At 41.1% G+C, this 24754-nt stretch overlaps 1 protein-coding gene across 1 annotated transcript; it reads right to left on the reverse strand.

Annotated features, from left to right (window-relative positions):
• Positions 1 to 4822: 4822 nt before the first annotated feature.
• On the reverse strand, positions 4823 to 18176 carry LOC308381610 (protein NLRC3-like; the record flags this gene model as incomplete). Its single annotated transcript, XM_080859200.1, has 4 exons — positions 4823 to 5000; positions 5337 to 5510; positions 16106 to 17903; positions 18041 to 18176. The coding sequence occupies 4 exons, from the start codon at positions 18174 to 18176 to the stop codon at positions 4823 to 4825; spliced, it is 2286 nt and encodes a 761-aa protein (XP_080715326.1).
• Positions 18177 to 24754: the final 6578 nt, after the last annotated feature.

Below are 24754 nucleotides of genomic sequence, written 5' to 3' on the forward strand. Positions count from 1 at the left end.
TAAGGTAAGAATGGTCATGCAGTTGGACTCAAATGTTAATTTTATTGAATGTATGAACTGTACTGTATGACTTTGATGATGCTAGCTTTGACAGCCCACTCTCAGACAGATCGTAAGCTAATAATGTCCTTACAATGGGAACACAGTTTAAATACTCTGACTGGAGATGGCGTTACTATCCCCAACCGAATTCAATGCAGGACTGGGAGGATAACATGTGGCCCAACGTAATTTACAGCGAGATTTGCGCGTATTTCGCGGACTCCATAGCAACAGATGGGAAAGCAATGGACAATCTGAAAGCCTCCGAGGCTTATCAATATAAGCTACCATTTGTAGCCGTGTAGTACTCCGCTCTTGCGTTGTATAGGCAATTTTACGCGACAAACCCTGGGCGGCGCCCTCCACAAATGCATTTCACCTCTTTCTCTGAATTACTACACTACCCATAATGCCTCACTACCCATAGTGCCTACGGGAAACGATAACCCATAGTGCCTACGGGAAACGATAACCCATAGTGCCTACGGGAAACGATAAAATACAAATATCTCGCAAACTGTGAATTCAAAAATCTTCAAAATCAAGGATGCACAGGTTCATGACATGCGTAAGCTACATGCGAAATCTCATAACTAACGTATTTAACGTCAGGGAGATACGCCCTAGAGAGACTGACTGACACACAGCGATTTCTGGATTTATAGATAGATCTTAATAGACAGAGTTGAGAATTTTCAAATAGGCGACATGGTTACAATATGACATCACAATGCATCGTTTTAAAATACAAATATCTTGCGAACTATGAATTCAAAATTCTTCAAAATGATATCACAATCTGAAAGCCTCCGAGGCTTATCAGTAAGCTACCATTTGTAGCAGTGTATACTCAAACGATAACCCATAGTGCCTAACGCAAACGATAAAATAGAAATATCTCGCGAACTATGAATTCAGAGAGAGAGTTGTATAGAGTAAAATTCATGCGTTTTGCATATGCCATGAATAAGTGCTGTAATCACAGTTACATTTCAACCATGCTTATGAAATGAGTTTGTTTTAAGATTATCTGAGCAAAAGTCTGTATCTGTTCACCAAGAAGAATTTGAATGCGGACCTCCTTAACGTATCCAACGCTATTCTGAACTTTGAGTGAAGGCAGGATAGTTTAATACCGCTACGCGTATATTGTTTGATTGTAACGTCATTTCGGTGCACAATCGGTCAGTGGGACTTGCTACGGGAAACGATAAGCCATAGTGCCTACGGGAAGCGGTAAAATACAAAAATCTCGCGAACTATGAATTCAAAAATCTTCAAAATCAAGGATGCACAGGTTCATGACATGCGTAAGCTACATGCGAAATCTCATAACTAACGTAACTACCGTCAGGGAGATATGCCCTAGACGGACACACACACAGAGATTTCTGGATTTATAGATAGATTGTTGGTCAGAGACATGTTGTGTATATAAGTTAAGAAAAAAAATATGTGATCACAAATTGTTCTCAGGGAAACTTTGTCTAGTCTGGTTCTATGTTGATATAGCCAGTAATAGAATAAGTGGGGAGAAGTTGTGATATATTGGTAATAGCATTGACACACAATACCATTAGGGGATGCTATGCTATGTTTAATAGTAGATGTATGCATTAAGAAATAAACCAGTGTAGAACTGTAACCAAATGTGACCACGCATGGCTAAACCAGCCACAAGTCTCCCCGGAGACATTTTGAGTTATTCACAGATTCTGGAAGTGTAAGTGTAAAGCTATCCAATGATGTCTCACTCATGTAAATCTGATAATATTTGTATAAGTTGTGATCATTTGAATGTATACACCTCTGAAAAGCTTTTGTTGAGAAAAGGCACCTCTAAGATTGTCTGAATAGTCACCTCACCTGGGACAAAGGGAAGACAGTTGTGCTCATTTGCATATCATTGGGATTAGCCCTCCTCACAGATGTCACACTGACATCTGGTATCTGTAGCCCTTCCCCCTACAGGTGTCACTGAAGACTCAAGTTGTGTAGTCTTGTTAATGATGTAGTGTTATTTTCATTAGGACTTGAACTGGACATGAATCAGAATTAGAAGGTACTAAAATGGAAATGCTTTTATTACAAAAGGCCTTGAATAGCATGCATTAATACACAGGATAAAATGTTCCATTCCCATAATCCAAGGTATAAACCAGGACTGCAAAATAGAAGTCAATATGAATCCAATACATTAGACAATAAGAACAAAGATACTATTAAAAAGATTTTAAAAAGTGTTTGATAATATCAGTCAGGTTGTTTTTGACAATTCTGAAAAGGGAAACAAATAAGTTTCACATCATGAGTCATGCTAACAGGCACTGAAAACGCATTGGAACACATAGTGGCTAGGTAGCTAGCTGCTAATAAGTAACATATAAGTAACACATCAGCAGTAATGAATCAAGTGTACTGATATTAAATGTACAACTAAATGTACTACTAACATGCCATTCTCAAATTAAAGCCAGTGACATGATGGTTAACGATCAACGAGTTAACGATGGATACCGACAGTTAGCATACCTAGCTAGGTAGCATTACCATTGGATTTGAATGGCAGTTATGCTAGCTCTGGCTATCCAGACAAAGGAGCCTTGTTTCTGGACACGTTTCACTTGACAAGCGGGGGCAATACAGTTATATGGAAAGTTTAAAATGATACTCAACAAAGGGAAATCTACCGTATGGAGATATTTCTGCTAAGTAGACAATGCAGATTCTAATTAGGCTGGTGGATATGTCCAATGTAAGAAGTGTGATTGGTGCAACTCTCGTTCTCCACAACAACATGGATAAACCTCGCTGGTTGGATGTAGATAGTTTTCAGAACGAACGTCGGAGTGCAAAAAGATCTTCAATGGTAAGACTTGTCTGTTGAGCCTCTGTTGGTGTCTCATAAAACCTGAGTTTTATTGAAGCATAGCGTGTGTAATGTGTAGCTATTTCATTCCGTTTATTAACCTTTCCTGCTGTCTGTCTCTGAACGTAGAGATTGCAGGGGAGTAAAATGCTCCGCTGCCGAAGTAGATTACATGTTTTTAACTTAGGGGTTAATTCCCTTTCCTTTACGTCTGCTGCTGGCTTTTTGGTGGATGTAGTCATCTCCGAAGTAACTACTGAACGTCTGTTTGCCTCAAGATGTCCAATGATTCGCATGTCCTGCCACTCTCTCTCGGCTGCTAGAGAATCACTTAGTATGTTGTACATAAGCTCTGGAGAAAGATTGTTGCTACACGAATGTCTCCCGAGGAGAGAGTTCTCCTTTCTTCTTGCGTTGCATTTGCAGTCAAAGTTACCGTAGAGATAGCGTCTGGTATGGTATGTTCCAGCTCCTCTGCTGCAAGGCCGAAAGATTCTTCCTCGTCGGCTAAGGTCAGCTGTAGACTAGGGATTTTCTCCAGTTTGATGAAATCGCGTTCATCATCTGTGCACTCATCTTCAGATTCGAAAGTCAGATTGCCATCTGGATAAGAGTAGTGGAGTATGATGCTGTATAAGTAGCCATGTGAATCGCTTGTAACGTGCAGCTGATTGGTCGAAAAAAATAACAAACGCGATTCAGCTGTTCATATGGAAATTAGGTAACACCCCCCCCGAGCGTCAGGAGAGCGAAGCTGAATTTAACCAAACTGTACCGACTTCAACGACAAAATGTATACTTTTAAGGTAACCAATACTGTTATCTGAAACATGGAGTGGCTTCTTCATGACTTCAACTTGCACATTCTGCAAAAAAACAAGGATCACTAATTTTGAAAAAAAAAACCTTCAATTGCGTTTTTCTCGAAATCGTCTCGGCCGACTTGTTCCCCCTTTTCGCGTGCCGGGTCACAAATGTGGTTGGTCGTCACTCATTATTGTCTTGCATACAGATGCTATAAGTGAAAAAGTACACTATAGTTGACTAGGAAAGTCATTACAAACATTAAAGACAGAGCTTGTCAAATCTGGACCTTGCCAAAGTTCAGAATTTAAACATGTGCCATGAAAAGTTGCACCCAAATGGAAAACTACCCTTATGGAACCTTTCTTGAGGTGGTGTACACCGTGATGTGGGACGTTGCTCCCAGACTTTGCCATCAGATCTTTTCAGCTCGTCCTGTGGCACCACCTCTCAGAGTTATCTGCTCTAGTCATGAATCTGTTGCCTTCAAAGGACATTAACCTCTTTGTCTTCTGAGCTTTCACTATAGTCATGGTCGTACTGCTGCAACAACAGCTCCTCCAGGTTTGCAACAGATATTGTGTTTGCCGTGATTTTAGGACAGCTATCAACATCCATTTAGAGGACGGTTGACAACCCAGCCAGATTTGGTTGTAACTGCGTGTGGCCCATCTCCTTGGCTGTTGACCACTTCCCATGGTTCTAAAGCCTTTGGAACATTGCTGCCAATCAACAACTCAAGATTGACTTTGACTGTAAGAAGGTTCACCTCCCTAAAGTGAGGACATCTAGAGAGATTATCATTGGTGGGAATGCTACTTGTGTCTACTGGCATGCTTTCCTGAGTGTGTACCTCTGGTAATGCAATAAAGTAGTTCATATCTACAGCAGAGATCTCTAACCCTGTGATAATGTCTAAGCTAACAGGCTTCTTCTGGGACATAGTTCAGAGCTAGATATTGGCCAACTGTCACTTAAGAAAACCTCTGTATTCATTGCTTATAGAAAGCACCTTCAAGGTCTAAAGACTTAACTAGACTTCCATCCTCCAAAAAGAGAAGAATGCAGCTTATGCATGTTATTTAAAAAGAATGTGACAGCATTAACTCACTTCAGTTTCTGCAGTCTGCAGTGGGAATCCTCCAGGAAAGTACACAGCTGAGTCACTCCCAAGGCTTCTGGTATGAGCTCACTCAGATCCAGCTCAGTCATGAGTAAGGGGTTTGAACCCACAGCTGAAGCCACAGCAGCACATGCTTCCTCAGCAGCACTCCCCTTCAGGAACCTGTACAAATAGAGACAATAAACATATCTGTTGTCTGACACAAAAAAACATCACTGGTGCTCATGGGAAAGGAAGCACTGCTTCCCATTGGTATAGTGTATTAGTTAAATAAGTCTGCTTGGCCTGATGCAGCAGCTTTAAATCTAGCAGGCTGAGTTTTTACTGCAACAGCTGAGCTCATCCTGTCACATTCAATATAATGTTCATCTATGGTCCTTAGTCAACAGCTTAAAATAAAGTAGAGTGCAATGAAGAAGACTTGTTGTAGTCATAGAACTTGTATACACTCGTAATAGCAGTCTCATTATTTGCATTTATTTATTTGAAGCGCCTTACCTGAGATTTTTCAGTTTACACTGCGGGTCCTCCTCTAGGTCTAAAAGCAGTTTGACTCCTGATTCCCCTGGATCATTTCCTCTGAGATCCAGCTCTCTGAGATGATTAGGATTTAACCTCAGGGCTGAAGCCAGACTAGCATAGCCCTCCTCTGTGATATTGCAGTCTGAGAGTCTACAGTGATAATATAGTCATATTTCAGTCAAGGCAAACACAACAAGACATTGTGGGCCAGATGTTGCAGCATTCTTGTATGGAGGACCAAACCTGCCATATTTACAAATGAATGAATGAATAAATAAATAAATGTCCACATCCATGCATTTAGACAGAAATAATCCCTATTCCTATTTCTATTTCTATTGTTATTTCTACGTATTGCTATTCCTATTCCTATTTCTTCTTCTCAATATGTAAATGAGATGTGTCAATCAAAACTAGGTAGACGGTATTTGACACACCATTGGCTAATCAAAAGAGCAATTGCCAGAGACTTGGCCAGGCTGGCCGATCTCGTTGAAAACTAAAATGTATATCCAATCATACCTTAGCAACCGCTACTGAGAAAAGAAGGTCCGACAACTTTGAGGTCTGAGTAACATGGCGAAAGTGTGCCTACGGGACTTGTAGATCTGACACAGGGTACCCTGAGAGATTATAGGGACACGTCGTTTTTGTTTGCATTTCCAAAGCCCAAAACAAAGGAGGAAAGTTGCCAGTTGTGGATTAAACAGTGTGTGAGACCCCACTCCCAACTCAATACATCGCAAAATACACATATGTCTGCTCCAAATTAAATTAAGCTGCTTGCAGTTAGCTATCTAGCGAACTGCGCTATCGCTAGTTATGATGACTAAATATCTAGTTGAGAGAACGTCCCCTAACATAATCGAATACAACGCATTGAAAACGATTAGCCAATGGTGTGTCAAATACCGCTTACCTATTTTTGATAGACACATCTCATTAACATATTGAGAAAAGGAATAGAAATAGAAATAGAAATAGGAATAGGAATTATTTCTGTCTAAATGCATGGATGTGGAGATTTATTTATTCATTCATTCATTTGTAAATATGGCAGGTTTGGTCCTCCATAATCTTATGGTAGTTTATTCAACAACAGCGTCTCTAGTGGCTTTCACATTATACATATACATACATATACATATCATGACATGCAGTATATTTGTGTAGATTATTGAGGGGATCAGTAGTTGACTACATCAGGTATATTGGATGACAGAGCATTTGAAAGGTTGAAAATAATGCAGCAAGAATGCAGTACTTAAGGTGTCACGAAACATCAGACGACACAGAGTTTGCAGGGAGGTGGGAGTTTATAGCCTGGCCATTACCAGCCTGTGACTCCATTTCATTCCGTCTTTCAGTCTGGGCCAACCCAATGCATTTTGGTTTCCGAGATGGGCGGGTGCTTATCTTGAGGTTTAAAATCATTGGAGTTCCCTTAACCAATCAGCAACGTTTAGTAAGCATTCGGTAGATTAAACTCTTCCCAAAGCCAGTTGGGAGAAGAGCTACGACGTCCTTTCCAATCATAAAACTTACAAGAAAATACTCTTTTTCTGATGTTCTCGAGAGTTGAGACAACTTTTCCGATAGCTTTTCGTGTCTTTTCCTCCAAGGCGAGTTTTGCGTCACAGCTCTGAACTGTTCGCTGATTGGTCCTGCAAAATTTTGAGTTCTGGAGACGATTGTCAATGGGGTTGGGCCAGACTGAGTATGAGCTTGAAATCAATTCAGGCGGAAATACGTAGGCTGGTGTCACCAGGCTAGGGAGTTTATTGAAACCAGACCAAATACTGGTCCTTACGGTGCAGGAGCGTGGGACCAGAACTTAAACTAAACGACCTGGAAGAGGAGAACACTGTGATGGCTGCGGAGATCAGGGATCCGGAGCTTGTTTCATCGTGAGGTATAACCCATAAGTGATGCGAGCGTGAGAATCGACAAGCGAGTGAAGGGAGTAGGGAGTAAGGAGAGTGCCAGCTGGCTACTCGATGGATGCGTGGGAGGAGTGGCGTGTCGTGTGCCTAGCGGCCCTTTCCATGGAAGACATTGAAGACATCTACCTATTCGGAACCATGATTACAGGCTTTCTGCTGATTGGATAAGGCGCTGCCCTGAATTATCGGAAAATTAATGAAATGGTGACAGCTGTCAAAAGTCCCCTAAGGCTGCCCAACATGATTGATGCGGTGGGCAGAGCTGTTGGCACTCAGATTGGTGCTTTAAACCGCCACATGGATAACAACACGGAGAAGCTCACGGATCTGCAAAGGAAAATGGATCATTTCGGAGACCTGATGGAAAAATGGGAGAAAATGGCAAAAGAGTAGGCGTGCAAATTGGAATGCGGCTACTTGCAAGACCAATCAATCCCAATCTTATCTGCTTTCGGTCACCTAAACCAGAACGGGCCTTGGCCAAGGCCGATGCTGGAACAACAACCTCTCCCTGGTGAGCGCTGCAGTGAGACTCTCTTGCATTCCCTACCCCCTTCCCACAGACACCTGTGGATTGTTGTCTCTGTCCGGGACCTGATCAAGGCTGTCTCCATGGCAACCACAATCTTGCAAACTGAGAATCTGACTGATTGGCGCCTAGGAATGCAACAACCCAGGCCTACTCATTCACAAACTTTATACATACATACATACATACACACGTACATATTACACACTAATATGCATTCACCCTCCATGACCCCCAGCCCACGCCTTCGCCCGCTTCGTACCCCCAGTGTTACAGGCGGGTCTGTGACCAGCGCTGAAAGGCAGCAGGCAGGGCTGGATGGCTGCTTGTTTGTACTGGCTTACCTCCATACCCCCACTGGCTGGGCTTAGAACACCCAGTCTCTGGCTTACCTCCATCCCCCTTCCCCATTGCAAGTCATGTTTAAAATGTATGTGCTTATGCGCTGAGGTGTTTTTTTCCTCTAGGAGCATAGTCTGGGGCTTGTTTTCCCTTCTTCCCTCCCCTTATGTTATGCTGTAATCTTCCAACCTTTCATTACATTCCGTTGCCTCTGTACCTGCACTCTGTGTAATTGTAATGACAATGACAATGACAATCACTGCATGAAATGTGGGATTTACGACAGTCGCCGACCCTGTGTATTGCCATGGAAGCCCAATGGTGTGAAAGGCCCCCCTTCCCCTTGCCCAGCTGGCCGAGGTTTTCATATGTTAATTGAATTTACCTGGATTGAAAACAACCCCCCCCCCCGGGGAGGCACCCCGTCACTGCTTCACTGATTTCAAAAACCTGAAAGTCACAGGTTCGATCCCCACTAGTGGCAACCATGGCCCAAGTTGCTTAACGACTGTTAACGACTCTTAATGACTGTTATCAGAGTAAGCCTGCCTCTGTATAATTACATGCCAGAAACGAATCTCAAGAACATTAAGGTGAAATAATAATATATAAGTTAGGAACATAGCACATAGCCTAACTTAAAACTTTTAAACACATACCGCCGTAAACATGTCAGATAATTCGACAAGAGATATTGAAAGACAGCTAACTCACTGCTTCGTCAAATAAGACAGATCAACTATATATATATCTGGAAACCACTTACAGATTTCGATTAGCTAAATTTGCGTTTGGATGGAAAGATGTTATCTTTCCCCATCCCACCAAGCCATTTCTAACATAACCTGCGATAACTAGCATAACCTGCAATCTACCATGGAAAATAGAAGCCAGGCGATTTTTTTATCAGTTCTCACCACACAACGACATCTCATCTTTGCTCCTTGAATGTCGATATGTAATGGTATGGTGGTGTTATTGAAACTTACTATGTGTAAAAAAAGACTAGAAATTGAACGTTTATTATTCGAGTCTCAAGCCTCTAATGTTGCCTTGGGCGCCTTTAAGTGAACATAATTTAAACTTCACATAAGTCCACTAAACTATTCCCACTTAAACTAACTATAACTAGATCAGAAGCTCCAGTAACAGAAGAGAAATACCCGGGGGAAAACCCCCTACCATTTAGGGGGGAATGATAAACCAGTGACTTGCTCGCACCGACGAGCGGACATCTGTACCAGCACGGTGGCTCAGCGGCTAGAGCAGAGCACCAGAAACCTGAAGAGCGCAGGTTCGAAGCGCAAGATTTAAAAATCTACCTGAAAGACACAGGTTAGATACTCACGAGTAGCAAACATGTCCCAAGTTGCGAAATGACTACCTCAGTATCAGAGTAAGCCCAACTCTGTATAATTACATGCCAAAAGTGAATCTCAAGAACATTACAGAGAGGAAGCTCCGGAATATGAGTGGAACAGCCTCGAAAGTAAATTGTGATCCTCCAACTCTGAAAAAGAAAGGCAAATCAAGAATTGTGATAACCCCGGAGCAAAACCCTAAAGACAGAATATCAGTTCTCTGATGAGTCCAATTTTCAGCTTTGCCCAACACATGGTCGTCTGATGGTTAGACGGAGACCTGGAGAGGCCTACAAGCCACAGAGTCTTGCACCTACTGTGAAATTGGACTCATCAGAGAAGACGAACTAGGAGATCCTCCAGTCGGCTTTGGTTCAATCCTTATGGTCTTTTACAAACCTCAGCCAGGCAAAGTACAACGTTGTCCCGGAAGAAAAACTTGCTTCCTTTTGCTCTGACAATGTTCCCCAACTCTGAGAAGTGTTTTTTCCAGCAGGGCAATGCTCCATGCCACACAGCCAGGCCAGTAAAGTTGTGGATGGAGTATCACCAGATCAGGACCCTGTCATGGCCAGCCCAATTTCGAGACCTGAATGCCATAAAAAAACTCTGAAATGTGATCAAGAGGAAGATGGATGGTCACAAGCCATGAAAAGAAGCCGAGCTGCTTGAATTCTTGCGCCAGGAGTAGCATAAAGTCACCCAACGGCAATGTGAAAGACTGGTGGAGAGCATGCCAAGACACATGAAAGTTGTGATTTTAAATCAAGGTTATTCCACCAAATATTGATTTCTGAACTCTTCCTAAGTTAAAGCATTAGTATTGTGTAGTTTAAAAATGAATATGAGCTTGTTTTCTTTGCATTATTCGAGATCTGAAGACACTGCATCTTTTTTGCTATTTTGACCAATTGTCATTTTTCTGCTTATAAATTATCTAAATGACAATATTTTTATTTGAAATTTGGTAGGAATGTTGCCAGTAGGTTATAGAATAAAACTAAAATGTACATTTTACTTTACAGAGGTGTTAGTTTTACAAATGTAAGTTTAGAATACAAAAAGGTTGTGTGGTTTCACTACTACATAATTATTTATAATTTTAGAGTTACCTGTACCTCTTCTAAAGGTGTTGTCCCTACAAAAGCATATTGATGAGAAGGAATAAACAGACAAGGGACACCTTGGTCAGAGACAATGGCTATTACGTAATGGCCCTGGAATGTCTTTGTGGCCCTCTACCCCCCACAGGTTTTCTTGCCACATCATGACCCTATAGCGATCACTATATTACCATCTCCTTATCATATGAATAGCTGGCATTTGCTAATGGGCGGGTAGTTAGGAGCTGAAACCTCCCCCAGACACTGAAAGGTGAAAGAGACTAGTCCTATTGTCCTTACAAAGTGCTTATTTATATTTTTGTTTCAAACTGTATACATTTGAAAAGAAAAGGGTTAAATGTTTCTGGGGGTGCAATAGTCTCTGTCAAAAGCTGGCTGAGCATTAAAAGCAATTCTCCATAAAAACAACCATCTCCCTGCACAGGGAGCGTGGACTTCAGGATGGAAACACAGCTAGTGTCTTTAACCCTTAACTTTCTGAAAATACACTGCCACCATACTTACTGAGCCTTCTAAGGTGTGTGAGTTTAAAGTCGAAAAAAGGGGCTTGTGATACTCACTCTCTATGTATATAATGTGTGTAAACATGTGTGTAAGTGTGTTTGTTTGTGTGTGTATGTGTGTTTGTAAGTGTCTGCGTAAGTAAGCGTGTGTGGGTTTGTAAGTGTGTATGTGTGTGTGTGTGCGTGCTAATAAGTTTGTGTGTAAGTTTGTGCGTGTGTGTGTGTGTCTAAGTGTGCATGTGTGTTTGGGTGTTTGTGTAAGTGTGTAAGTGTGTATGTGTGTGTGTATTTGTGGGTGTGTATGTTTGTGTTTGTGTACATGTGTGGGTGTTTGTGTGTGTGTGTGTGTGTGTGTGTGTGTCAGAAATATAGAAAATCTGATTCATAAGTTGTGTTTATTGGTGGATTATTAGTGACCCTTTACATGTGAAGAGCATGATAAGTCACTGTCAAATTCACTGATGGCAACTCAGTATTTGGTCTTGTGGTACTCACTCTAGGTTCTCCAGTTTACAGTTGGGATCCTCCAGAAGAAAAGAAAGATGCTTCACTCCTGAGTCTCCTACTTTACTCCCAGTCAGCCCCAGCACTCTCATGTGTGAGGGGTTTGATCTCAGTGCTGATGCAAGAGAACTGAAGCCCTTTCTTGTTATACTGCAGTGTCCAACGCTGTAGAAAGAAAAGGAAAATATTATGTATATCCTTTAAGACAAAAGAAAATGTGATGAGAAAAAAATTATAATATGTACTGTATATTCTGCCTGTGTGTTAGTAAGTTTTTATGTATGAGTGTGTTCACGTAAGAGTGTGTGTGTGTGTTTGTGTGTTTGTGTGTTTTTGTGTGTGTGTGTGTGTGTAAGTATGTGTGTAAGTGCGTCTGTTTGTGTGTTTCTAAGTGTGTGCGCATAAGTGTGTGTGTGTGTGTGTGTGTAAAAGTGTGTGTGTGTTGGTGTGTGTGTGTGAGAGTTTGTCTGTAAGTGTGCATGTGTCTGTGTATGTTTGTATATGTGTGTGTGTGTAAGTTTGTGTGTGTGTTTGGCTGTGTGTGAAAGTGTGTGTGTGTATGTAATAAAGATGGAAAATCAGAGTGATTAAAAGTGTTTTCTGGTGGATTAATAGTGACCCTTTACATGTGAAGAGCATGATAAGTCACTGTCACTGACAAATTCACTGATAGCAACTCAGTATTTGGCTTGTAATACTAACTCTAGTTTCTCCAGTTTACAGTCGGGATCCTCCAGAAGAGAAGAAAGATGCTTCACTCCTGAGTCTCCTGCTTTACTCCCATTCAGCCACAGCTCTCTCATGTGTGAGGGGTTTGATCTCAGTGCTGATGCAAGAGAACTGAAGCCCTCTTCTGTAATTCTGCAGTTTGACAGGCTGTAGAGAGAAAAGGAAAACGCTGTTATCAAGAATGATGGTGTGTGAGATCCGTACTCCAAGATGTATTCAATACAATTTCATTAGGTTTAGAACTCAAACCAGTTTAATTAGCAGTCATATCCCCTAATACTGATACCTCCCATATTGACCCACGGACACACCCTTCCCCTCCCATATGTCATGTCATTACAGTGCATGAAATGCCCTGTATTGTTATTCCTAGGCTTCTTCTTCTTCTTCTTATTCTTGTTACCTTTTTCTGCGATTAATTCAGCCCGAACCGCTTAACGTAGAAACTTCATTCAAACTTTGTCGCGTAGGTCTTGTAAAGGACACTTATGCTATGTATTTTTCACTTTTCTAAACTTTATACTTTTTAAGATATTAAATAAAAACTAATCTAAATTTTCCCATTGACTTACATTGGGCCATTATGACATCATAATAGGGTCTTTAAACTGGCTTGCACCTGTGCTTCACTGACAGCTGCACCAAATCAAAGGAACTTCTTCTCTGTCCCTCTCAATTTAACTGTAACTAGGAACATTAAGACACCTTCCATTCTCTACTTTTTTTTTCTCTCCATCTCTCCATCTTTCTCTCTATCCCTCTCAGTCTACTTTCTCTCACACTCAATCTCTCTTCTTCACTCCATTTTTATCTCCTTTTTTCAATATTTTCACTCTTTTTTTCTCTTCCACTCTTCTTTCCTTCTTCCACTCTTCTTTCCTTTCTTCTTTCCTTCTTCCACTCTTCTTTCCTTCTTTCACTTTTCTTTCCTTTCTTCACTCTCCTTTCTTCTTTCCTTCTTTCACTCTTCTTTCCTTTCTTCTTTCCTTCTTCAACTATTTCCTTCTTTCACTCTTCTTTCCTTTATTCACTCTTGTTTCTTTTCTTCTTCCACTCTTCTTTCCTTTCTTCACTCTTCTTTCTTTTCTTCTTTCACTCTTCTTTCCTTCATCCTCTCTTCTCTCCTTTCTTCACTCTTCTTTCCTGTCTTCTTTCCTTCTCCCACTCTTCTTTCCTTTCTTATTTCCTTCTTCCACTCTTCTTTCTTTTCTTCTTCCTTTCCTAACTTTTGCATTTCATGCACTGGTATTTCCTTCAGGAAATGCATTTTCTAGTTGTTTATATGTTAATTGTACATTATAAGAGACTTGGCTCTTTGTAATTACTTTGAAAGAATTATCTTGTGTATCGTGATATGCAAGTTTATTGTTGTGCTGCGCTGGAATAAAATAATTTTTACGCTGAACACTTTCCCAAGTTCCTTACTATCTGCAAATCTAATCTTGGACAAAAGACGGACAGCGAGGATCTTTCAGTACTGATTGTGATTGTGAATGAAGTGCAGCTGGGAGTATGAAGGTGACTGAGGCTGTAGCAGAGGTGTGTGAGTTTGAAGTCAGGAAGAGGGGGAAGTGGCCCGAGCAGGGTTCAGTGCAGACATGACACAAGGTCCCAGTGTTAATGAACTAAAAGTAAGGATTTTGGTTTTGTGACAATCCACGTTAGGAGAAAACATATTTGAGTCACCTAGTCATCCAGATTTTCCATGAAACAGTTTGTGACATTGTGGTTTCATGATACTCTAAACTAGTGTTTCCCAAACTGGGGTACGCGTAACCCCAGGGGTACACAAAGGGACGTAGGGGTACGCTAGGGGAAATAAATGTGATTTGCATTTTCAAAGTGAAACAGCCCATTACATTTTCAAACAGACACGACATCTTAAATAGTCTGAATATTCCAGTCACAATGCCAAAAATACACTCATGTAAGCGAAATAATGAAACTGCCAAAAATAGCTACAGGTAGGTTAGTCAAAACATAGGCACACTGGTTGGCTCTTGTCACAATTTCACTCGCTGATACCTAGTGTAGCGTAGCGGGAGCTCATTCCAGTTGCTGCACGAAAATGGATAGATGCCTAAAAAGAGTTAATCCATAGAGACACCAACCGCTACTACTGGTAAAAGGCCTACAATGGAGGATGCGCCTGCCGGCAAAAGCAACCCAGGTTGCTTTTCCAAGTCTACCTCAGATAAGGATGTTTGCAGTAGTACAGTTGTTGCAAGCCAAGCTACAATTTTTTTTAGTGCAAATCAACTTGTTGTGACAGACATTGTCAAACACGGCATAACAACGCACCTCAGTGTAAAGACTTTGCCCAGACATACTTGTGTGATTCTCAGCTCTGACGAGCATGAAAACAAAATACAGGCACAGACTGTGTGGAAAACTATTTAAATTCAAACCAGACATTGCAGAGACATTGCAGAGTTCTGTGCATCCTCTCAAGGGCACTCTTCTTTAACCTGTGGTGAGTGTGTGTGTGTTTGGGGGGTGGGGGGGGCTTACAAACATGAAAAAATATATATGATATATGAAGGGGGGGGGGGGGGGGGGTACATAGCTAGAGATTGAATGTCTGAAGGGGTACGGGACTGTAAAAAGTTTGGGAAACACATTGTGCTCTAAACATTTTATTTCCATCTGAGTGTTTGCTCCAAAATGCACTTGATATTAGTTTTGTGAAATGAGACAACGTCTTCAGTTCGTTCAGTGAGCTTTTATAATTGAAAGGAAGGATCTTCAAGACTGTGCGTGCCTGAAAATACTGTCTTTAAAGTGTCTTGCTCAAGGACGCTTCGACAGGGAATCAAACTAGCAACCTTCTGATTACTAAACAACTTCTCTACCCCCTGTACCACTGTCTTCCCATGGATTATGATCATCAATAAATGAAACAGTACAAATGATCCCAAAGATCTCATTCCTAGGGAATACTAAAGAATCAAAATCGCTTACCTGAGTGTCTCCAGTGCACAGTGTGGGTTCTCCAGTCCGCTACAGAGTTCTTGGACCCCAATATCTCCAATACTGTTGTCACTGAGATCCACATTTTTCAGTTTTGAAGATGGTTTGCTGAGGATACATGCCAGTGCTGTACAGCTCCTTTCAGTGAGGCCACAGCTATTGAGCCTTAAGGGAAAAACAGCCACCAGTGACTATATGAAAAGGACATTGCTGCCGTCTGTATATTAGTGTTGTGCTTCTAAACCAATTAACAAATCAGACCAAATGGCAAAAGCAAAAGAATTAGCTGGGTTTCCATCTAACTCATTCCAATATTTTATGAACATTCATGAAAATTTGGCTAAACAAAATGTGAATCAGTGTACCTTCATCATCTGTATTATGCAAATTCAAAATGGACACCTTACTTATTAAGGAAGGAGTCGTGGACAGCTGTGGGATCACAACATAAGATTGTCAGGGCAACTTTAACTGGAAATCATAAATAAATTGCAACATATGCAAATTCATGCGAATTAACCAATTAAATTGAAACTCAGACCAGAACGGCGAGTTAATCCAAATTCCGCTAGCAAATCAAATGCTTATTTGCCTTTGAAGATTTTGTACTAATTTCAAAAAGTTTCCAGTCAAGGTTAATTATTCAAATGGTCAAATTGTGCATTAAAAAGTGAGATGGAAACCCAGCTAGTGTCATTAACCCTTTCTTTTCTAAGAATACACACTGCCACCATACTTACTGAGCCTTCTGAGATTCCTCCACTACTGGCTGAAGCCTGAGGAAAGCTTCATCAGATCTGATGTAATTCTTCAAGTCAAACACATCCAGCTTCTGTTCCGATGTCAGCAGCACAAACACTAAAGCTGACCACTGGGCAGGTGAGAGTTCAGCTCCAGAAAGTGTCCCAGCACTCAGGAAGCTCTGGACCTCTTTCACTAAGGAGTGATCATTGAGTTCATTCAGACAATGGAAGAGGTTGATGACCCTTTCTGAGGAAGGAACATTCCTGATCTTTTCCTTAATGTAACTGATTGTTTCTTCATTGCCGATCTTATTTCCTCCTCTCTGTAGTAGGCCATGCAGGAGAGTCTGGTTAGATTCCAAAGAGAGGCCAAGAAGGAAACGGAGGAATAGGTCAAAGCGTCCATCTTCATGCTCCAAAGCTTTGTCCACAGCACTCTTGTGGAAGATGATCATGGATTTTTGCACTGATTTAATTTTTAAAATCTTAAAGACTTTTCTGAAGGCTTGTTTAGGAGAAATTAGGTCTTTCTTTTTCGTTATTAACATTAGAAACACATACAAAGCTGCAAGATACTCCTGGATGCTCAAATGCAGAAAACAGTACACATTTTCCTGATGAAGCCCAGATTCTTGTCGAAAGATCTGGGAGCAGATGCCAGAGTATACTGCTGCCTCTTTGACATCAATGCCAGACTCTTTTAGGTCGTCTTCATAAAAAATCAGATTACCCTTCTCTAACTGTTCATATGCCAACTTTCCGAGCCCAAGGATAACTTTGTGGTTCCACTGTGGATCAAGGTCATGCACATTTTCAAACTTTAGGCTCCTCTGTTTGGTTTGGAAAATAAGGAAATAGGTATACATCTCTGTCAAAGTCTTTGGAATCTGTCCACCTCCTGAAGAGCCAAGAATCACCCCAAGAACAGTAACAGCAATCCAGCAGAACACTGGTATGTGGCACATAATGTGGAGACTCCTTGATAATTTGATGTGAGAGATGACTTTGCTGGCAAGATTCTGATCACTGATCCTCTTCTTGAAGTACTCCTCCTTCTGTGGGTCATTGAACCCTTGTACCTCTGTGACCCGGTCAACACAATCAGGTGGGATTTGATTGGCTGCTGCTGGTCGAGAGGTAATCCAAAGTAAAGCAGAGGGGAGCAGATTACCCTTGATGACATTTGTCAGGAGTACGTCCAATGAGTTGACCTCTGTCACATCAGTCAAACTTTCATTATTCTGAAAGTCTAGTTGGAGTCGACATTCATCCAGACCATCAAAGATGAACAACACTTTGTGCTTCCCTTGGCTGGGAAAAGTTGACTGCTTTATTTGTGTGAAAAAGTGGTGGAGGAGATCCATCAAAGACAGGTGTTTTTCTCTCATGAGGTTGAGCTCCCTAAAAAGCAGTGGATATATGAAGTGGATATCCTGGTTTTCTTTTCCCTCTGCCCAGTCCAGGATGAACTTCTGAACTGAGACAGTCTTACCAATGCCAGCAACTCCGGTTGTGACAACACTTCTGATTGGTTTGTCTTGGCCAGGTAAGGGTTTAAAGATGTCACTGCATCTGATTGATGTCTCCTGTCCAGCTGGTCTTTTGGATCTTGACTCAATCTGTCTGACTTCATGCTCTTCATTTACTTTTCCACTTCCTCCCTCTGTGATGATGACCTCTGTGTAGATCTTTTCTAGGAGAGCAGAGCTCCCTTGCTTGGATATTCCTTCAAAAACACTCTGGTACTTGTTCTTGAGATTTCTTTTGAGCTCAGTCTCAAAAACTACGTACATCTCTATTTAAAAAAATAAAACATAAAAATGTTTGACAAGCCACTGACACTGAGGGAAAACAATAGCTATTTCTATTTTTCATAATTTAAGATAATTTATGGGAAAAAAATGCAAATGTAAATAAAGGAAGAATTCTTACTTTCTTGAAGTTTGTCAGCAAGATCTTTCAGCTCCATATTCCTAAGGAAGTACAGTGCCATCTTCAGAGCCCCTTCTCTGCCGTCATTCTCATCCTCTTCTTTACTCTCAGTAATCTGGTAATCTGGACTCAACATTCTCTTGAATCTCTTCAGCTCATTCTTCACAAAGGTGATGATCTTCTCCTCTAACACCTAAAGCACAAATATCTAATAATGCTCTGCAGGGCATTGCGTAACATTTATTGTAGGAACCATTTCGGTATTTATGTAATAAGTTATTTTAATGCTTGCTTTAATTTCTATTTTCTGAGAATTTGTACCCTCTACAGTTCGAAAGGCCATTTAATAGGAGTGTGACCTGTTGAAGGCGCGGCTGACTAGGAGCACACAGCTTTTGACCTTGCGCTGTGATTATGCTCATTGGCAAGGATAGGTCTCGTTGCTCTTTGTGCTTTAAACCTTTATTAATTTGATTTTCAAACCAGTTGTGACCATTAATATTTTTCCATTAATATTAATCCATTTTGTTAATAAACCAAACCACTTGGAACTGTACACAGACAGCTTTGGATTTCATTTATTTCACAGACAAGCGTCCAGGGGCGCTGACTGGCGGGGAAAGGTGGTACTGATTCTAACGGCCCAGCCCAACGCAGCACGGCCCACGGCCCGCAGATGTCAATTAATAATATAATATTAATATTCTTGCCTTTTTTTTTAAAAATGTCTCATTACAAAGAAATGGTAATTGGAAATAAACGTATTAAACTCACAACTGTCGTTTTCCATAACGTTTTCGTTAGTTATTTAACATATTGTCATTTGCCCTTCCCCCTGAGCGCTTGCGAAATGGTTCGGCGATGCGTTGATTCGAACAGCATCCGAAATGCGAGATGCTGGCACTGGCAGGCAGCAGGTGTACAGAGCGGCTGGGCTGGCTGAGGTCAGGTCTTAACCTAGGGTGACCAGACGTCCCGGTTTTACCGGGACCCTCCCGATTTTGAGTTGCGTGTCCCGCGTCCCGGCAAAAACCTGTCGGGACGCTAATGTCCCGGTTTACACCAACCACTATGAAATCGTCCCGGTTGTCAGCGATTACATAGCCGATGTGGTCTTATTATAGCCTGATCATTATCTAAACCCATGTAGAAATACTAATAAAGTGTCCAGCGTATGATTTGAACAATGTGTGCGTGTGTCAGTCAATCAAAGTGGTCTGCGTTACAATGTATTTGTTTCTGCCTAACGTCTCTTCAAGACAGCCAGGATTATAGCCATGGAGTTTAGCTCAAAGTAAACGGTGCAAGGAGTGAAATTGTAAGTACAGGTAGTTACAGAATGTGGCTGTATCTGTTATCTGTAGTTGTTAACGATTGTTACCTGCTCAAATGTAGGTTTACTTGAGGTTAATGAAAGGGAATATTGTAATGTAGTGGGCTATGTTAACACTAAGCTAGCAAGCTAGCTAGCTATTTCGTTAGTGTGAACGAGCAAATTCGAAATACAAGAAATAACTACCGACATCTCTCTATTCTTTGCATTAATATATCTCTCTAGTATTTCGAAACAATAATATCAGTCCCTACCTATAGAATGTTGGATTTTATAATCAGTTATTAATGCTAGTGAATCTTAATTTGACATAATTAAAGTGAATGCATTGGGTGCCTTCCATTTCAGCCCATTATACAATATACAGCCGCGGAAAAAATTAAGAGACCACTTCAAAATTATCAGTTTCTCTGGTTTTACTATTTATTGGTATGTGTTAAAGTAAAATGTACATTTTTGTTTTATTCTATAACCTACTGGCAACATTCCTACCAAATTTCAAATAAAAATATTGTCATTTAGATCATTTATTTGCAGAAAAATGACAATTGGTCAAAATAGCAAAAAAGATGCAGTGTCTTCAGATCTCGAATAATGCAAAGAAAACAAGCTCATATTCATTTTTAAACTACACAATACTAATGCTTTAACTTAGGAAGAGTTCAGGAATCAATATTTGGTGGAATAACCTTGATTTAAAATCACAACTTTCATGTGTCTTGGCATGCTCTCCACCAGTCTTTCACATTGCCGTTGGGTGACTTTATGCTACTCCTGGCGCAAGAATTCAAGCAGCTCGGCTTCTTTACATGGCTTGTGACCATCCAGCTTCCTCTTGATCACATTTCAGAGTTTTTTTTATGGGATTCAGGTCTCGAAATTGGGCTGGCCATGACAGGGTCCTGATCTGGTGATACTCCATCCACACCTTTACTGGCCTGGCTGTGTAGCATGGAGCATTGCCCTGCTGGAAAAAACACTTCTCAGAGTTGGGGAACATTGTCAGAGCAAAAGGAAGCAAGTTTTTCTTCCGGGACAACGTTGTACTTTGCCTGGCTGAGGTTTGTAAAAGACCATAAGGATTGAACCAAAGCGGACTGGAGGGTCTCCTAGTTCGTCTTCTCTGATGAGTCCAATTTTCAGCTTTGCCCAACACATGGTCGTCTGATGGTTAGACGGAGACCTGGAGAGGCCTACAAGCCACAGAGTCTTGCACCTACTGTGAAATTGGACTCATCAGAGAAGACAAACTAGGAGACCCTCCAGTCCGCTTTGGTTCAATCCTTATGGTCTTTTACAAACCTCAGCCAGGCAAAGTACAACGTTGTCCCGGAAGAAAAACTTGCTTCCTTTTGCTCTGACAATGTTCCCCAACTCTGAGAAGTGTTTTTTCCAGCAGGGCAATGCTCCATGCCACACAGCCAGGCCAGTAAAGGTGTGGATGGAGTACCACCAGATCAGGACCCTGTCATGGCCAGCCCAATTTCGAGACCTGAATCCCATAAAAAAAACTCTGAAATGTGATCAAGAGGAAGCTGGATGGTCACAAGCCATGGAAAGAAGCCGAGCTGCTTGAATTCTTGCGCCAGGAGTAGCATAAAGTCACCCAACGGCAATGTGAAAGACTGGTGGAGAGCATGCCAAGACACATGAAAGTTGTGATTTTAAATCAAGGTTATTCCACCAAATATTGATTCCTGAACTCTTCCTAAGTTAAAGCATTAGTATTGTGTAGTTTAAAAATGAATATGAGCTTGTTTTCTTTGCATTATTCGAGATCTGAAGACACTGCATCTTTTTTGCTATTTTGACCAATTGTCATTTTTCTGCAAATAAATGATCTAAATGACAATATTTTTATTTGAAATTTGGTAGGAATGTTGCCAGTAGGTTATAGAATAAAACAAAAATGTACATTTTACTTTAACACATACCAATAAATAGTAAAACCAGAGAAACTGATAATTTTGAAGTGGTCTCTTAATTTTTTCCGCGGCTGTATTTATCATTGATAATGAAGATTTATTTCAAATGGGCACCACAAAAAATTGCGGCGCGCTGTGCGCGCAAACATGCCTCTCCCCTAGAATCTTTCATAGGGCCCAAAATTCCTGGCAGCGCCCCTGCAAGCGTCAAAGAACCCCCAGTCAACGCCAACTATGTGACTAAACAAATGGACACTTGCAGGATAATTAGTCACTATATTAATCTTAACCCTAAACTTTTTATTTTTAATTACAAAGTAATGTTCTATTACATAATGATTCTCAGTATGACATATTCTTTAAGACTGCATTCCTTAGTGTCATTACAATATTAAAAGGCCACTGTGAAAAAGACAGCAAATAATAACAGAATGCCAGGTAGCTAACCTTACACACATAATATTATGGTATACGTGTATATGTGATTATCATCGTGGCTGGTATTGGATTTGTTGTGGTGTACATCTGTTTTTAGAACACTGCAGAAACATGCTGCTGAATGAACTATATATAGGGTAGAGATACTACAGTTGTCAGCTGGTTCCTGGGAGAGAGTAATGAGATTAAAAACTTAACATTTAGACAGACACTGGCACCTTATGTCATGACCATATGTTAACAATGTTGCGGGACATTAAAAATGACCAAAGAAATGGAAAAAGGGACTGTGCCCTTCTAACATGGGGCGGGACGGTTGAGCCTATGACAGCTCAGTGAATTTTAACATAGGATCAATTCATACAACATTATCTAAACGCTTGTCTGTTGAAAATATTAAATACGAACTCACAACACTTCATCCCTTATATGTATTTTGTTGAACATGAACTGTATCCTCTTTTCCTGGTAAAGTACTGATCCTTCCTTAAAGGTCTCAGTGATAATGCCAATGTGTACTGCTTCTCTGACATTGACATCAATGCCAGTCAGGTCTTCTTCATGAAGGATCAGACTTCCCTTCTTTAACTGGTCATAGGCCCAAGAGCAAGGAGACTGCAATTGATTCAGAAGGCACTCTAACCATCGCTGGCTGTTCTCTTGTGTCCAGTTTTCTCATTGCTATGAACTCAAAACTATGCACCTAAACTTCCACTGCTGATTGATACAAAAGAGGTTAATATTAATCGATATGGAATTATACACCAGTGTGTGTGTGTGTGTGTGTGTGTGTGTGTGTGTGTGTGTGTATGTGTGTGTGTGCCTCTCTTTATCTCCCTGTTAAGGCTAGTCTGCACTGTTCTGTAAAGGGTGTTGTGGACACCGTGGTAAGATGTATTCAGTAACCAGATTTCTTGCATTAATAACTTTCTTTGTACAATCGGTAACACCTTATTTGAAAGGGTTGACATGAGAATGACATGACGCTGTCATAACCATAATATGCCATTACAGGCCTAATGATTAAACATATAAACTTATAACTATATCTATAACTATGGTCATCTTATTTTAATTAAATGAACAATTGTGAGTAATTCCACACTTTGGAATGGTGGTGTGATGGAAATTGATATAGTCATAATTACCATTGCATACATGTATGCTCTTGTGTGTGTGCGTGCCATGTGTATTCACAGTCTGTCCCTCACCCTCACCCATGGCCTATGCTAAACGGAACCTCCCTAGACATCCCCTCTCTACTCATGGCCTATGTAATACACATACCAGGCCTTTGTGTAAGCATGTTCCGGAACATTCCGTTGGGGGGGGGGTGGTGGTCACCTCACCTCCCCTCCCACTTACATCCCCATTTGCCAACCTTCACCCCAAGGTATCCCATGATTGACCAGTATCTAAACAGTAACACACCCCCGTTGACCTGTGACCTCCCATAGCTGACCTTATAAAAAGTAATACTGTACTATGATATTCAGTCTTTACCCTGTCTACATGATTTGGAATTGACTCCCTGCAGGCACACGTGAGGAATAAACACCAAGATCTTTGTTTCACCTCGTGGTTCCATTGTCTAAAGTCTATTGTTGGATTCAGAGCTATCATATTGGTCCTTCGATTCGCCAGGAGTATTAACTCTACGAAAATCAACATGGGAATCCTCATAACATTGTGAACAGGTAAGCGACTTACACTTCATTCTATGTGCAGAATTCGTTTTTTTTTGTTTGGAGTGAGTGAGATAAAGTTGTGGAAAGCACTTGAAGTTCCACATAGTCTGTAAAGTAGTTTATATATATACCCGACACTGCAGCGCACAGTGGAAGGCATCGTATTCAGGTTAGTCCCAATATATATTCAAACAAAGTCTCAGACGCGGGCGTCGGATTTGTAGCCTACTTGTGGCCACGTGTCTGGACAACAGTGAGTCCGAGAGTAGCGGTGGGCTCTGTTTGTAACGCTGTACAGATAGAAACGTCCTCCATCATCAAGCCTCTCCAATTAACCGGGAGCTAACCTTGAAGAACCTGTTCGGATGAAGTAGGGAGGTCTCACATCAAACAAAAGAAACCTCTGCACATAAAATAAAAAGTCCTGTTCACTAAAATTGATTTATATTGAATATTACTAGATCCATAACGAATCAAATCTCTTGGCGGTCTGTTTCAAGCGTGCTGTGTATTGTGTTTAACTTCGTTGTCTGGTCATAGCAATCTCTTGGTCTGAATTAATATGTGCTAGTGTCTCTTTAGCGCGATTTGTTCTAGACACACAAAAGAGGAGATGCGATAAAATGAAAAGAGATGGATGGAGGAGCAAGTGGGCTATTGGACAGAGTTTGGACTTGTGGTATGGTTTAAAGAACCAACAACAAAAGGCAAACTATGGCATGTATTTGTGTGCTCTGTTGATTGATAAGCAAAATGGTATTTTAATGGGCTTCAACGGTCAATCTATCGAAGCAGAACAGGACAAAAATGCGACTGTTCCCGCAGTTAAACCAGAGGTTACGCCCCCTCCCGCTCATGCAACTAACTCCCGTAATGTTTCTGATCTCCTATGCTCTCCCGTTGTTCCTTGTCCGCAGATGTTGATCGCCCCTATGGCTCCAGGTCAACTTCAGGGACACGAACCGCCAGTGGACACTTACTCACAGGCTACTGCAAACTATCACCATTGTTTTAAATTAGTGAATAGTGAACAAGAATTGTCTCGAAATGGCTTTGCCAGTGATGTTGATTCATGTGCGTTCAGGCAAGCTGAGGAAGAACCATTCTTTGATTATGTTAAACGTTTCGAAGATCGCTATAGGCGCTACTGTGAGGTGACGGGAGACTGGTTTATATTTAATTCTGATGTAATGATACTCACTGCAATTTCAGGTCTTAAATCTGAACTGAAGGCCCGATATTTTAGCACCCTGCCCCCGCTCAACACTTGGCCTGACTTTATACAATGGGGCCAGCGAATTGATGTCAGTTTAGTTGAGAGAATGCACTC

Source organism: Sprattus sprattus, assembly GCF_963457725.1.
Source record: "Sprattus sprattus genome assembly, chromosome: 20".
Classification (NCBI taxonomy): domain Eukaryota; kingdom Metazoa; phylum Chordata; class Actinopteri; order Clupeiformes; family Clupeidae; genus Sprattus; species Sprattus sprattus.